The sequence below is a fragment of the Chelonoidis abingdonii genome, chromosome 9 (assembly GCF_003597395.2).
Source record: "Chelonoidis abingdonii isolate Lonesome George chromosome 9, CheloAbing_2.0, whole genome shotgun sequence".
NCBI classification, from domain to species: Eukaryota; Metazoa; Chordata; order Testudines; family Testudinidae; genus Chelonoidis; species Chelonoidis abingdonii.
In genome coordinates this window covers 50,226,069-50,240,481 of record NC_133777.1, presented here as the reverse complement: position 1 = coordinate 50,240,481, position 14,413 = coordinate 50,226,069, and the positions used below count along the sequence as shown (strand labels likewise).

The window sequence follows — 14,413 nt, the reverse complement described above, 5'->3', positions numbered from 1 at the left end:
TGGTATTTGCTATTTTATAAAAATATTTTCTCTCCCCACTGCCATGTAAAAGACCCGTACAACTAATGGGAAATTGATGGGAAAGAGTGAAACTGAATATGGACAGAAAATATTAAATGCACAAATAAACAAACACATTGAAAAAATGCTAGATAAATTATCTTTTTAATCTCATAATAGATTAAAAAACTTAGCCAGAAGTGAAAATGTTTTGGGTTTTGTTTTTGGTGTGTGGGTGGGTGGGCTGGGGAGCGGGGGGAGGTTGTTTAATCTAAGTAATGGACAGTGTCCCTAAATATGAAAAAAAAATTAGTCTGGTCCAGATCTTGTGCTGGTTATGTGTTTTATCTGGTGGATATACCTGTATGAATTTTTTTTTAACTATTTGTCTTAGTTTGTTACTTCTGTGCTGAGCCACATTTTAAATCTACTTACATTTGCTTACGTAGAGAGTAAAATAAACTATAGAAATTTTTTAAAGAAAAAATTATGGGAAGTAGAATAAGAGGAGGAAGCAGAGAAGAGAGAGCAGCGAAATAGAAACGTTGGGGCTGGAGTTTGGAACAGCTGGGGATGGAAAAAATGGTCAAAGACTTGTCAACAATATTAGGAAGTTAAACGTGAGACTAATAAACCTTCATGCTTTTAATTTTTAAGCCATTTTACAAACCGTAATTAATGCATTCAACCTTCCTGTGAGAAAGGGATGGAAGTATGATTATCTACATTTTACAAACAGGGAAACTGAGGTACAGAATTTAAAGGCCAAATTTTCAAAAGTGACATTTGATTTTTGGTGCTATAATTATTAGGTAGTGAGTTTAGATCATTTTATTTAGTAGGAGCAGAATCACGGCCCTGAAGTATGAATTTCAGAGATGCTGAGCAACGGCAGCTCTCAATGAACTCAATAGCGAAATTTCCACCGACTTTAATGGTGCAGGATCAATTCCTTGGTGTCTTAAGATAGTCACTAGCCTAAGGCCAAACAGCAAGTCTTTGTATTTACAATAACCCTTCTAAATTTTTCTGTAAACAAAGCTTTTTGGATAGACTTCTTTTTTAAACTTTCCTGTGTTTATTTTAATGATTTCTTCTTGTGCAATGTTCTGGGCAGTCTTCTCCAGACTTGAAATGTAGAATTAAGGCTGGATTACATCTTTGTGCTGGTTCACTCCCCTTCTCCAGATGAAATGTCAGTGCATATTTATGTAGATGAGATTCAGGATTCTTGCACCTGAATCTCTCAGCCTTTGGATATTTTCAAAATTGCTTTTCTTTCTGATTCATCAAAGTTCTTTTCATAGTCTACACTGTAATAATAGACTCTACAGCATGGCTTGTTTTATTCCACAATGACCTGATTCCACTGTTTGCAGATGAACCACAGTAAAATCACTTTAATAAAATTAGAGTAATAAAGTCAAGAGGTGAAATACTGGCTCCAGTAAAGTTTGGGAGCTTCACCATTGACTTCACTTTGGGGCCAGGATTTCACCAGTACTTTGTTCACTAGTACTATTATGATGAACTGATATAACCCTGACACAATGTGGCATAACCTCTAGTTGTATAAAATAGGTCCCTCACGTTTCTCTTATCTTGAATGAATTCCTCTCCTACAGTTCTTCAAATTTCTTGTTCTCTATCTTACGGTGGGCCAAGCAAGGTAACTCCAACTCTTCCTGTTACTGTGAACATTTCTGTGCTTTTAGAGTTCTGTTAGTTATTTCTGTTTTGTAATAAAGAAGCGATGTTTGGGGGTAAAGGAATATTTTCTTTTCCCAAGCTATAAAATTGCATATTAACTATCTCTGCATAGCATTCTTCATATCTTTTTAGAATCTATAAAGCTTTTGGTTAAGTTTGTGACATACAGAAAGCAGCACATTACTTGCAAGATTGCAGGTATTGTGTTAATTGAAAAAATAACTGGACCCTAATCCTATAAGGATTTATGCACATGCATAACTTTACGTGTGTGTGTTAATGTATGTAAATATTAAGTGTGTGCATAAGTCTTTACAAGATCAGAGCTATAGTAGTGACATTTCATGGAAGATTTTGCACAGCACCTGTGCGGTGCTGCATGTCACTACAATGCTTCAACCCAACTACTTCTGTTACTACCATGGAATGTTGTGGGGTGTTTTCCTTCATTATTCTTTGTGTTGCTGTTGCTTTTTATTAGTTTTCTTGACATGTTCAGTATTCCTATTCTAGATTTATTTTTCATCCTTGTTCCTGTTGTCTTGTAAAAGGTTTAAACATTCTGTTCTTTCTGGCATTTTACATTGCCTCTTCATTGTCACTTTGGTTTTTGTGATCTCATTTCTTCTTACTATTTTATTTGTAAAACACCAAGAATGTGCTAATTTTGCTTCTTCAGACAGTTTAGTCCGGCTTCTATGTTTGCATCACATGGTGCTATTTTCTTCATTATTTCTGTTTTTTTCCAAATCTTTGAATTATTATTTTGATTTCTGTCTAGTATTTTTAACTGTTTGCTGCAAGACTTAGAGGGGAATTAACTAAAATGGGTTTAAGTTTCTGCTTTTCTTCCTTGGTTTGCCACTTGATATAGTAAGGGCTTTTACTATCCTACATCGCTCCTCTTAATTGCTCTGTTCAACTCATAGAGGTCCATGAAGATATCAGACTGATCCATGATGAATTCCTCAGCCCCAAGGAGGGAGATGAGGTGGAGAGCTTTTAAGGCTGAACTGTATCATGCAGTGAGCAAGCTCTCTCTCTATTTACAAAAGTGATGTTTGGTTGGTTTTTGGTTGTTTTTTTTTAAACATATACATAACTGCCAGACATGAACTGGGGCCAGAAAGATGGAACAAAAGCTGAACAGCAAAATGCACTGAAGGAGACTGTAATGATGATTTGTTCTCTTGTGCAGTATTACATCATTGTTACTCTGTGTGCTCTGGTCCAAATCTAAGACCTGCATTGCAGCAGAAAATGTTCTCCCTCTTTTCCACTTTGAGGATTTGGCACTCTGAATTCTGTGTGATAACTGGCTCTTTATTGCAGAACATGTAAAATGTTGCACTGCTCAGTCAGTATGTTACAAACATGTTCCATGGTTTCGAAATGTCTAATTCTTTTCTGACACAGATCATTCAAAATCTTCATGTGAACGCTCTTACCTCTGGTGGGTTATTTCTGTTTGTGTCATGGTGCACAGGACCCTTTCAGCCTGATCTACATTAGCCTTTCTCCCTAATATTTCCCACCAGTGCTCCCACTGGTATAGCTAAACCACTGGAAGCACTAATACAGGTAATGCAGTGACTGCCCATATCTTAACCAAGATGCCATGTAGACCTGCTGTGCGTAGCTAGTAATTACACTAGTGGAGCTGCCGCCGTGGTAGTAATGGTGGGAATTTCAGGGAAAAGGCCAGTGTGAGTGCAGCTTGAATACTTGGTAGTGTGCACAGTCTGGTACAAGCTCGGAAGCAAACACAGTTGGTTCTTCACATGCCTTACCCTTTTGATAGGTTCCCATTTGAACACTCGCACACCTGTAATACTAAAGGAGGAAACTTTATAACGGAGCTGTCAGAAAAGAAAGGTTGAAAATCCCCTCAATATTAAAACTTATTTAAAGAAATAATTCATAAAGTTATTCTTAGCTGTGCCTCTAAGGAGCAATCCATTTGGAGGGTACAAGGCTGTACGTGTCTCTCAGAGTTTCTCAGGTCTTCGAGGTGCTACTTGCAAGCTCCTGCCAGGCTCTGCTGCCTCGTTTCCCTCAGCCAGGTCTAGGCTGCTACCCATATTTGCTCCATCACTTTCTAATATAACTATCACTTCCTGGTCCGAGTCTTGCCTTCTGTTGGCTAATTGCTAATCTGCATTTGTGTCCATCCCTAGATATAACCTGTTGCCCAATTTTAGCCTGCAAATCATTTTGAGGAAGGTGAATGTTTACTAATTAGTCAAAAAGGCTGGTTACTATGCCATGAATGTTTGGCTGGTTGGTTTGTTTTGCAACACAAGTAAACAGAAACAGTGACAGATGTTAGTAGCTTGAATGAAGTGATTATGGTTGCTCATTACCAAAGAAATGTGATAATTTTTTCCCAATTTTGTTCAGTGTTGAACATCTTTTGTGTATTAGTGCATTAAACTATGCTAGTAATAGACTGGCTTTGTGAAAAGCCATGTTGAAAGTGTCTTTTTTAAAAATTCCTGATCATTTCTAACCATATAGATTTCAAATGCCCCATAATAAAACTGTGCACTTGTATATTGACTTCCATGAAAAGATTCCAGTATGCTTTACGAACATTAATTTGTTTTACCTCATATGGGTGTTGTGAGGCTAAGTGTTAAAAATAATTCACATTTAAAATAAAATGTTAGGAAAACTGTCCTATTATCACTCACATGCCCAGTCCTGAGTTCAAAGTTCCATTTCCCACCTTGCTTTGGATTTCAGAGTTTGCAATGTCTTCAGTTATTGTGGTGGAAATGCAGGCTCCTCATCCCAGGCTTGCTATGCCTGTGTCTAGTGGTCAGAGCAGATGACTTGCTGTGGTGAGTTTGGGCAAATAGCTGACCCTCTCTGCATAATTTTCTGTATATGTGAAGTGAGAATGACAACTAATGGTGTAAAATTCCTTGAAATCCTCAGATGACAGATTAAACATGAGTGCACCTTGTTAATAAGTGAAAGAGCAGGTAGTTTTCCAGTTTTTAATTTTAAAATGTGTTTGTAATTTTGAGATAAAGATTCATATCTGTTAATTATAAAGAATCTTAAGCATTCTAATGCTTTGCAGTTCACCTTTAAGAACAATGCTTTTCAAACTATAATCTGATACTTTTGTTGCATAGTTTTTGTACAGAATGAAAAATTGCTACCTGCATAGACTGCCAGTGCAGAGCTAGAGAGGCGAACTTTATTTTTCATGCATTATCAGTTCTTTAAGTAGTTACTAACTTAAATGATTAAATAATGTTAATCATTATAGTGCCAGTGTGTAGTATATGCTAAGTAATGCAATCTACTTAAGCGTATGTATGTTCAATGTCCTTGGAAGTCTTGAGAATATTGAGATTTTTAAAGTATGTAGCTAGGCCCTCTACTGATCACACTGAGAATAGGAAAAAGGGAAAAGAAAAGAGTTACGCTAAGGAAAAGGAAGAGCTTCGTATTGGTGAAATAGAAGAGAAAAAAGATATAAGAACAAGAGAGAAGCATTAAGAAAATAAATAAGGCTATTCATGATCGTAAATAAAAATATAACCACCAGGAGAGTGACCAGAAAATTATTCCAAACTAAAATAACAGCCATAATGAAGAATTAACCTGGTCCGAAATTGATCTTTAAAAAAAACCCTACCAAAAAATCTAATGGCAAAAGGTCTCAGTCCACATAAAGATCTGTCCCCAGAGACTTTGGAAGATTAGCACTTAAGTATTGAAAAGAAGAATAGTGGTTAAAATATGTGAACAGGAAGCAAGAGTTAGAGGTTCTGTTCCCTGCTGTGCCACAGCTCCCTGTGTGCCTCTGTTTTCCTGCCTGTTAAAAGGGAACAAATGTACTAAGCTGACTTGCCAGGGACTTGAGAGTGAGGCTTAGTTTATTTACGCTTGTGAAGCAGTATAAGATCCTTGGATAGAAGAATGTCAGAGTATTTTTATTTTTTCAGTTTTCCCACAAAAACAGCAAAAATTCTGAAAAAGAACAACTTTTGCTTCACTTTTCAGTGATGTTCCTTATAGGTTGTGGCATTGGGAGTGCTTTCAAAGCCAAGTTCTATAGACCGAACTACCGCGGAAGTTTGCAGTGTTGTTGTAGCCACATTGGTCCGAGGATATTAGAGAGACAGAGTGAGTGAGGTAATATATTTTATTGGACCAACTTCTGTTGGTGAGACAGACACGCTTTTGAGCTCTTCTTCAGGTCTGGGAGCAGTTTTGAGCACTGAACTGGGATCTAGAAGATAAGGGAGTACATCAGCTTCTGTCTATGAGATACTTTTTTCCCTGGTGACCAAATTGCAATTTTTCTATGTGCCCCAGACTACTGGGAGGATTTTCCCCCTTGTTTTACCTCAAAACCCTATTTCTTCCCAGAAGCTTTATGTTTGAGCTACCAGCAGAGTAGTACTGAATGCAACTCCCTTAGGAGCCTGTCACTGTCTCACCTTAAAACTGGGCAGAAGGTTAGCAGCACCCCTTTTTCCCAACCACCTGTGTGCCTTAAATTTTTCTTTTCCCCCCCTCTCTTTTTGGTGTTTTAGTTTTTTTGTTTTAATAATAGTTTAAAAATCTAGAATTCCCAGTCTTTTACAGTTCATATACTAGTGTTTTGTTTCACATTTTTTCAGTCAGCTTGTTTGAGACAGAGAAGCAGTATCTGGTGATTTCAGATGTTTACTCCAGAGTCTTGATGCATTTGAACTAAGGATAGGTGTATGTACTGTAAACCTTGCCAGATCTTTGAAGTTTAAAGTGTCTGCACAGGAGGTCTTTTAGGGTTAGTTAATCAATCCACTGAGGGAAGGAACTTTTCACTGAAATGCTCTGTTCTGAAGAGACTCCTGAGAGCTCTGAGGGTATGGCTACACTCGAAACTTTAAAGCGCTGCTGCGGCAGTGCTTTGAAGTGTGAGTGTAGTCGCAGCGCCAGCGCTGGGAGAGAGCTCTCCCAGTGCTGCACATACTCCACATCCTCATGGGGTTTAGCTTGCAGCACTGGAAGCCGCACTCCCAGTGCTGCGGCACTGTTTACACTGACACTTTACAGTGCTGTATCTTGCAGCACTCAGGGGGGTTTTTTTCCACACCCCTGAGCGAGAAAGTTGCAGCTCTATAAAGCACCAGTGTAGCCATGGCCTATGTCCCTGAGTGATGCTTACGTAGCATTGAGACATCCCCGTGTCTCATTTTTGAAGGTGAGGCATATGGATACATCAGGGAAGGCTGTGTGACGTTGATGTGGTAGGGGTTTTTTTCAGGTGTTTGACTCCCATATGAATTATGCCTCCACTGCATCCACTTGATCACTGATCTTGTCACCCTTCCCTTCTTCAGGCACCCACTGCCGCCTTTTGTAACATCATAGGCACTGGCTCTGGTGCACAGGGTAGGCTGAAGCACGATGGCATGCCTGCTTTGGCAACTTTCCCTCCCAGGTCATCAAGATTAAGTGGTGTAGTGGTCGAAGACCATAATACTCACTTCCAGAGGAACTACCACCAACTTCATCACTTTCCAGTCGAACTACAAAGAGTGAATCTTTGCCTTGGCCTTCACAAATAAAAGCATATAGCACACACATCAAAACAAACATACAAGAATTTTTTTCTTCTTGGGGATTGAGAAAGGAACCACACATGACAGATGTTAGTCATATTGCTTAATGCATTGTTTAAATGCACTCACATACAATGGTGATGGGCCTGGTATAAAAATGTGACTAGAATAGAGGGTCTTGTTGAGTCCTCTAGACAAGGAAGAACTTCCTCCATAGTACAGGTGTAATTGAGATTGCCCATTACATTCAGGTCATTTCAGTCAATATATGTAACTAGCATCCAACTCTATACTAATTCAGAAAATTAGATAAGAGAGGCTGCATTTAACAGAGAAATTAATAAAAGTAAATAGGATTTGTAAAATCTTTTAACTTTACTAACTTCACATCTATTCTAGCAGAACTTCTCTCATTTAGAGTCCATTACTCTTTACCCTCTCTTCCTTTCTCTTTCTCTCTCTTCTGCCCTCCCTGCCCCCTTTGTTTTATTTCCTTAGATCTAACTGGCTAAAGCCGTGCTGTGGGAGACGAGCAGCTGTGTGGCAGGTATTTTTGCTCAGTGCAAGTCTCAACAGTTTCCTGGTAGCCTGTGTAGTGTTGGTGGTGATTCTCCTGACTGTGGAACTCCTAATAGATATAAAGCTTCTCCAGTGTGAGTAGCAGGCTTTTTTAAAAAATTTGATCGAAGATAAATGATGTTTAAATTTAACTTGCTTGGGGGAGGGGGTTGATCATGTAAGTAGTTTAAAAATTAGATAATGACCTTTACTGTACTTTTAATACAGTGGAATCCTGGTATAGTGAAATCCTCCCCTTCCCCACAGAGGAGATTCGTTATGGGACAGATTTTCAGAGGATGCAGGTAGAATTCACCTGCAAAAATGTGCCCACACCTTGTTTACCTGCAAAAACTGCACACTCCCATTATGATAACTTTCTCCAATTTGCATACACCAGAAAACAGGGCATTTGTGCAGTCAAAAGGGCACTTCTGTGATAATTACCCAGTTGTCCATTCACATGTGCGTATGCAAATAGGTGTGCATGGATTTTGTTGGTGCAGTTGGTGCTCTCTCCTTTAGTGATTTGTCCCTATAAACAGAGATTTGTTGGAACTGAAATTCCAGTTTGCATCTGGCAATGCAGTGAAACAATTAAGACTTTCCTTCTACTTCACTGACGTATTGTAAGACAAATAACAACACTAGTGAAGTTTTGTTATATCCAGGTTCACTCTACACAGGTTCCATGGTACAGGCAATTTTTAGTTGTGTTGCTTTGCTTTCTGATTGAGCTGTTCTTTCACTGTTCTCTCCCTCCATTCTTTTTCGCTCAGTCACACAAAACTCATCTGAATGTAAGCACCAGCAACAAGTTTTTCTGTGCTAAATATTAAAGGTGCCTTTTAAAAAATAAATTATGTAGAAATTTATAGAAATAACTATAAGGGGTTTAAACACATCCACAATGGCAAAAAAAATGTACTCCTAGAGATTAAGGAACTCTAGGGTGAAATTCTTGAGCTTTGCTATTTGACTTCAATGGTCTCAGGATTTCATCCCAGTTTATGCAGTATAATGGAGTCCTGTAAAGCAGTGATTTTCAGCCAGGGGTCCAGAGCCCCTGGCGGGCGGGGAGCAGGTTTCTGGGGCTCCACCAAGCAGAACCAGTGTTAGACTTGCTGGGGCCCAGGGCAGAAAGCCAAAGTCCCACTGCATGGGGCTGAAGCATGTGGCCCTGAGCCCCGCCACCTGGGGCTGATGCAGAAGCCTGAGCAACTTAGCTTTACGGTGCCCTCTGTTGCATGGGACCCTGGGCAATTGCTCTGCTGGCTATCCTTTATCGCCAGTCCTGGCAGAAACCAGTTATTGTGACACAGGTGGGCCATGGAGTTTTTATAACATGTTTGGGGGGGCCTCAGAAAGAAAAAGGTTGAGAACCCCTACTGTAAAGGTAATATTAAGGGAGCCACTAGAGCAACCTGAGTTGTTATTTTGTTTTATAAACCCTGTAAGAAGGAATGCTGACTCGGCCTTCTCCTGCACCCTACTTGTATTTGATCTGGTCCCCTTATACCTCTCCATATGCACACCTCAAACACTTCTATGAAAACACCCCTTCCAGCCTCAGACAACCCCATCAGCTATTTGTGAGGCTCTGTCGTCCTTGCTTATCCAACTCCTCTGTGAACAAGGAAGTCAGGAGGTGGCACCAAAATGCAGTCTTCTAAGTATTGGGGGTTATCGGTTATGGGATTCAATCTTTAGAGCTGAACTAAGAGAGGATCACAGACAAATTCAGTGGTGGCACTTTGATAGATGAGGTGCATATGCCTAAAGTTGTCACTGCTAGTAAAGCTAATGGTTGAATCCTAAACATTGGATTTATTTGCTTTTGTGGGTTTGTCTTAGACTTCTAACACTATTTTGGAGGGATCGCCTGCATTCTTTACCATTTGCTTCCCCATCAATACTCCTCTCTGAGGAGTGCTGCATATTACATTCTTCAGAGCCCACCAATATCTACCCTACACATCAGCCAGAGAGGTTTGTGACAGGCAAACAGATGGTACTAGGCTGACCATTTTGTCTCTGCACTACTTTCCACTCTTGCTGGCCCTGGGCGTAACAGGCTGCTGCATGGCAATGCATTGCATTGACACTAAACCGTCAACACACCATGCTTCTCATTATTTCGTGTAGCTTTTGTTACATTAAATTCCTTCAGTTTTTTTCTTTAACCACTTATGGAATATATGGGAGGAATTTACATAAATACTATAGTTTTGTGAAATGAAGACTGTACTTTTAACTTAATCTTTCAAAAGCCATTAGTGTGCAATTATGTTTTATAAAAATGTAATTGTAGCATATAATGATTCCCTGTAGTATATGAAAGCAACGTATACAAGTGTATTAAGGATTTGCTATGGTACATCACTGCCAATTTTGTTTCTAATAAAAGCCATTAATCCACATTATAGACTGCAGTCACCAAGGAAATCTGTTTTTTAAATGAGTGTTTTTAATGGTTTTGAATTACATGTGCAAAATATCGTACAAAAAATCAGGCTTCTATGATTGCTAAAATCCCAGGGCAAAATTCTCCTCTCAGATTCTTAGTGCTGATTTCAGTTGCACTCTGCACTTGTTCAGTGGGCACAACTCCTTGTTGTCATCAATGGAAATTGTATCTGCAAAAGTGCAGATTATGCAAATGAGAAATTAATAGACCTTGAGTGAATTTAGCATGAAGATATTTTATATGACAGACTTTATGTACATTAACTAAATAATCTCTTGTTACCCCAATAATGTACGGAAGTATAGTTATCCATATTTTGTGGCTGGAAAAATGAAGGTAGATTAAATCACTTGTCCAGGGTCTGAGAGAAGGGGTTCATTAGCAGAGCCATGATTAGAATTCTTTAGTTTTTGGCTCCTCGTCATCTCTAGACTATGCACCTCTATCTCTTTGCCAAACCACTTCCTATAGTGGTGGGAGTGACTTACTACTGCCCTTTTCCTGCAATTGGATACATATAGGCATATTTGCATACCTGCATGAAGTCCTGTTGAAATCAGTGGGGCTTCACACAGGTGCAAGAATCCACCTGCTTGTATCTGCTTACTGGATCTGGGCCTATGTAAGTACTTGTATAGCCGTACAATGAAAATGAATATAAAGATGAAACCATGCCTTAGTGGGAATTTGTTTGGCCTTATTTGTTGTAAGGGTTTGATCATTTCACAGTGTTAAAACAACAGTATGACAGCCCAGAAGAGAATTGCAGCATGTTTGAAAATGATTTTTAATGATTTTTAGAGGTGCTGAATTTCTACTGCTCCCTTCATAAGTACTGGAACTAGGGGTGCTGAGGCTGCGGCTGCACCCCCTGGCTTGAAGTGGTTTCAGTTATATACAGGATTTACAGTTTAGTTCAATGGCTCTCAACACCGCCACTATACAAAATTGTTCCAGCACGCCGTCTCCCTTTTGAGTTCAGTGGGAGCTGCAGGTACTGAAAACCTATCCAAAAAAACCAACAACAAAAAAAGAAGTCACCAATCATAGTCTTCGTCTAGTTTTTTTGTTTGTTTGATTTTTCTTCTTTTCTTTAAGAATGTTAATTTTTTTAAAAAAGTTTACAAACCCAAGAAATTCAGAGGTGAGGCTGCACTTCTACAACAAGCCATATTCACACAAATAGTAGCCTGTGACTCTGTCCCACTAGAGTTTGAACAATGTGGTGTTCTCATATTGTCTCTGAAACAATCATGTCGTTTCTACAGTTCAGTGTGAGGAAGTCTGTATGTTCAGTTGGATGTCTTTAAGGAAGAGAAGGCAATTGAAAGTGGCGGAATGTCAACTCGGTTTATGGGACATTGATTCAGCTCTTGTTCAGGAACTTCTTACCTGGAAGGTTATTTGAAACTGTTTACTGTTGATACCACTCAGGCACTTTAATTGTGTCACTATCCTGCAGTATATCCAGCAGTCTTTGTTGCACATGTTGCAGCATGAGAAATCCATTTCTCCCCACCCCAAATTCCCATATGTTATACCTTGCTTGCACACTAGGGGGCAGTTGGAGGACTGCATGACAATGGATTGCTATTAGAATGCCTCCCCACAAATGGATTTCCCCCCATTTCCCAGCCTTGCCCTATTGTTTAAGCAGCATGTTGGTGCAATTGTCTAAAGAATTGTTTGCTGATTTCTTTTTTATTAATCAGTAATTGTGTATCTGCTCAAATACAGTGATACCATACATGGCAATTTCTGCTGACCCCTGTGACAGACCCAGGCCAGTGGGATACAGGAGTCTGGTAGAGGGCAAATATACTGGTCACTGGATGAGTAGTTTTCTGTTCCCTGAGTGACCAGAGCAGGGCTGCACTAGAGTAATCAGGAACCTGCTAGAACCATTTAAGGCAGACAGGCTGATTAGAACACCTGCAGCCAATCAAGGCAGGATATTCAAGGCACCTGGGTTTAAAATGGAGCTCACTCCAGTCAGGTGAGTGGGAGCTAGAGGAGAGGAAGTGTGTGTGAGGAGCTGAGAGCAAGAGGCACGAGGAGCTGAGAGTGAGAGGGTGTGCAACTGGAGCACTAAGGAGTACAAGCGTTATCAGACACCAGGAGGAAGGTCCTGTGGTGAGGATAAAGAAGGTGTTTGGAGGAGGCCATGGGGAAGTAGCCCAGGGAGTTGTAGCTGTCATGCAGCTGTTACAGGAGGCACTGTAGACAGCTGCAATCCACAGGGCCCTAGGCTGGAACCCAGAGTAGAGGGTGGGCCCCGGTTCCCCCCAAACCTCCCAACTCCTGATCAGACATAGGAGGTGTTGACGCAGACTGTAGGGAAGATCACTGAGGTGAGCAAATCTGCCAAATAAGCGCTGGACCCACCAAGGTAGAGGAGGAAATTTGTCACACCCCCATTACCATATCTTAAGGAATATCAGTGGCAACTAAATTGATGTTATTCCTTGAATCCTAATCCCCCTCCCCTCCCATTATTCTGCTACAACGTGGCATCTTCATGCACATAAAGACGTCCAAAACACTTTTCCGTTGTGCAGTAACTCAGCCTATCTTCTCAAGCAGTTTTGATCCTTTGTAGACAAGTTCCTAGGGCCTGGGCAGCACACAGGGTTTAGGGGGAGAATTTCTTGTCTCCTTCGCGTTTTTTTTATGAGACTGCAGGAATATGAACTTGGATACATGTACTGAACACGTCCTTTCAGTGTTCTGCTTTGCTATATGAACAAAGCTCTCCTCATCGTTGACACCCACCATGTGCAGATAGCCTTGCAGCTGAACTTGTCCAGAAAGTCCTCCCTGTCTCAAAGGTACATTAACCCTTTATAGACAGCCCGGGCCTGAATCTTTCTGGCATTGTAATACAGTGGTCCTCAGTGGGGCAACACAAAGACAAACTTGGCAGTTTGACGGCTGTATGCTTACTGAAACATATTGTTTGAAATGGTGTGATTCCTGTAATACATTTTTCTTTATTTTGAATCTCCACTTACAGCATTTTATCAATGGAGTCTGTACATTTGTTAATACAGTTTAGAGTTAAATGTGTTCATAGTATGTGTATTCTCCTGCTAGCAATTCATCTTTATTAGGTGGTTTGATGTCAGATGATATTTCACATTTTTCTAATCCACCTCAATTGGATTCATGTGCAGGGATCAAATATTGTTAAAAGATACATTAGTTCTTCAAGGTATTTCTAATACTGGTCTCAATGCAGGTGTCCATTTTGGTATTGTAGAATCACACCAACTGTGAGTGGGGCAGGGTCATGATGCCTTGTTCTTCTGTGAAAGCTGTGGCCAATATGTTCCGTAGCTAGACACTGAATAAGCGATCACTTCTGAAAATCAGGCCACTTACTTAGGTGCCTAATATGGATAAAGGAATCTAAGTTTATGCATCTGTTCTTCAAAAACTTGGTCAAAACAATTATTGGTCTTCCAGAATAAATTAAAATATTAAAAAAAATATTTAAAGAAATAATGAGTAATTCTTTTTGTTAGTTTATAGAATTTTACTATGAAGTTTTCAGTTGCACAGAATTTAGTCTCATCTCCTAGTAAAGCCAATGGGACTTGTGCCCCTATATCCTGGAACAATGATAATACAGGGTATTGCGACCAAAGATTTGATTCTGTAGCAGCTCTACACATAGGACAGATGCAGAATCAGACCTGCACTGTCATTCCTGTGTTCCTTTTTTCCTACAGGGCTTCAAACTGGGCTGACATCTTTTGATAGAATTGTGATTCATCTCCATCCCAAGCAGCCCACTGCCCCAACCAAGATGTGGGTGGTCTGACCTAGTCGTCAGAACAGAAGTCAGGCTGGGTCAGACACCAGGAGGTCAGAGGGCAAACTGGGAGTCAGGAGGCAGGGTCAGGTTACCAGGAGATCAGGCAGTAGGAGCTGATATTGCAGAAGATGCAGTCCTAAGCAAGGGAAACCCAGTTGCATAGACAATTTCCTATTCCTGCCATTGGTTTAAATAGAAACTGAAGACCAGTCAGGACCCCCAGCATTCCACCAATTAAATCCCAGGATAGGAATCTTCTGTCAGAGTTCAGCTTCTATTCTGACAGCAGTT

General features: G+C 40.1%; 1 protein-coding gene across 3 annotated transcripts in view; it reads left to right on the top strand.

Annotated features, from left to right (window-relative positions):
- Positions 1-14,413, top strand: part of TMEM266 (transmembrane protein 266) — a 125,470-nt gene that overhangs the window by 45,979 nt on the left and 65,078 nt on the right. For 2 of the 3 annotated variants that reach the window (XM_032763069.2, XM_075069530.1), the window contains one exon: positions 7,779-7,933. The exons of the other annotated variant lie outside the window; for it this stretch is intronic. In XM_032763069.2, coding sequence (XP_032618960.1) covers positions 7,779-7,933 — 155 coding nt within the window. The remainder of the gene's footprint in view (positions 1-7,778; positions 7,934-14,413) is intronic. 3 annotated transcript variants of the gene reach the window in all.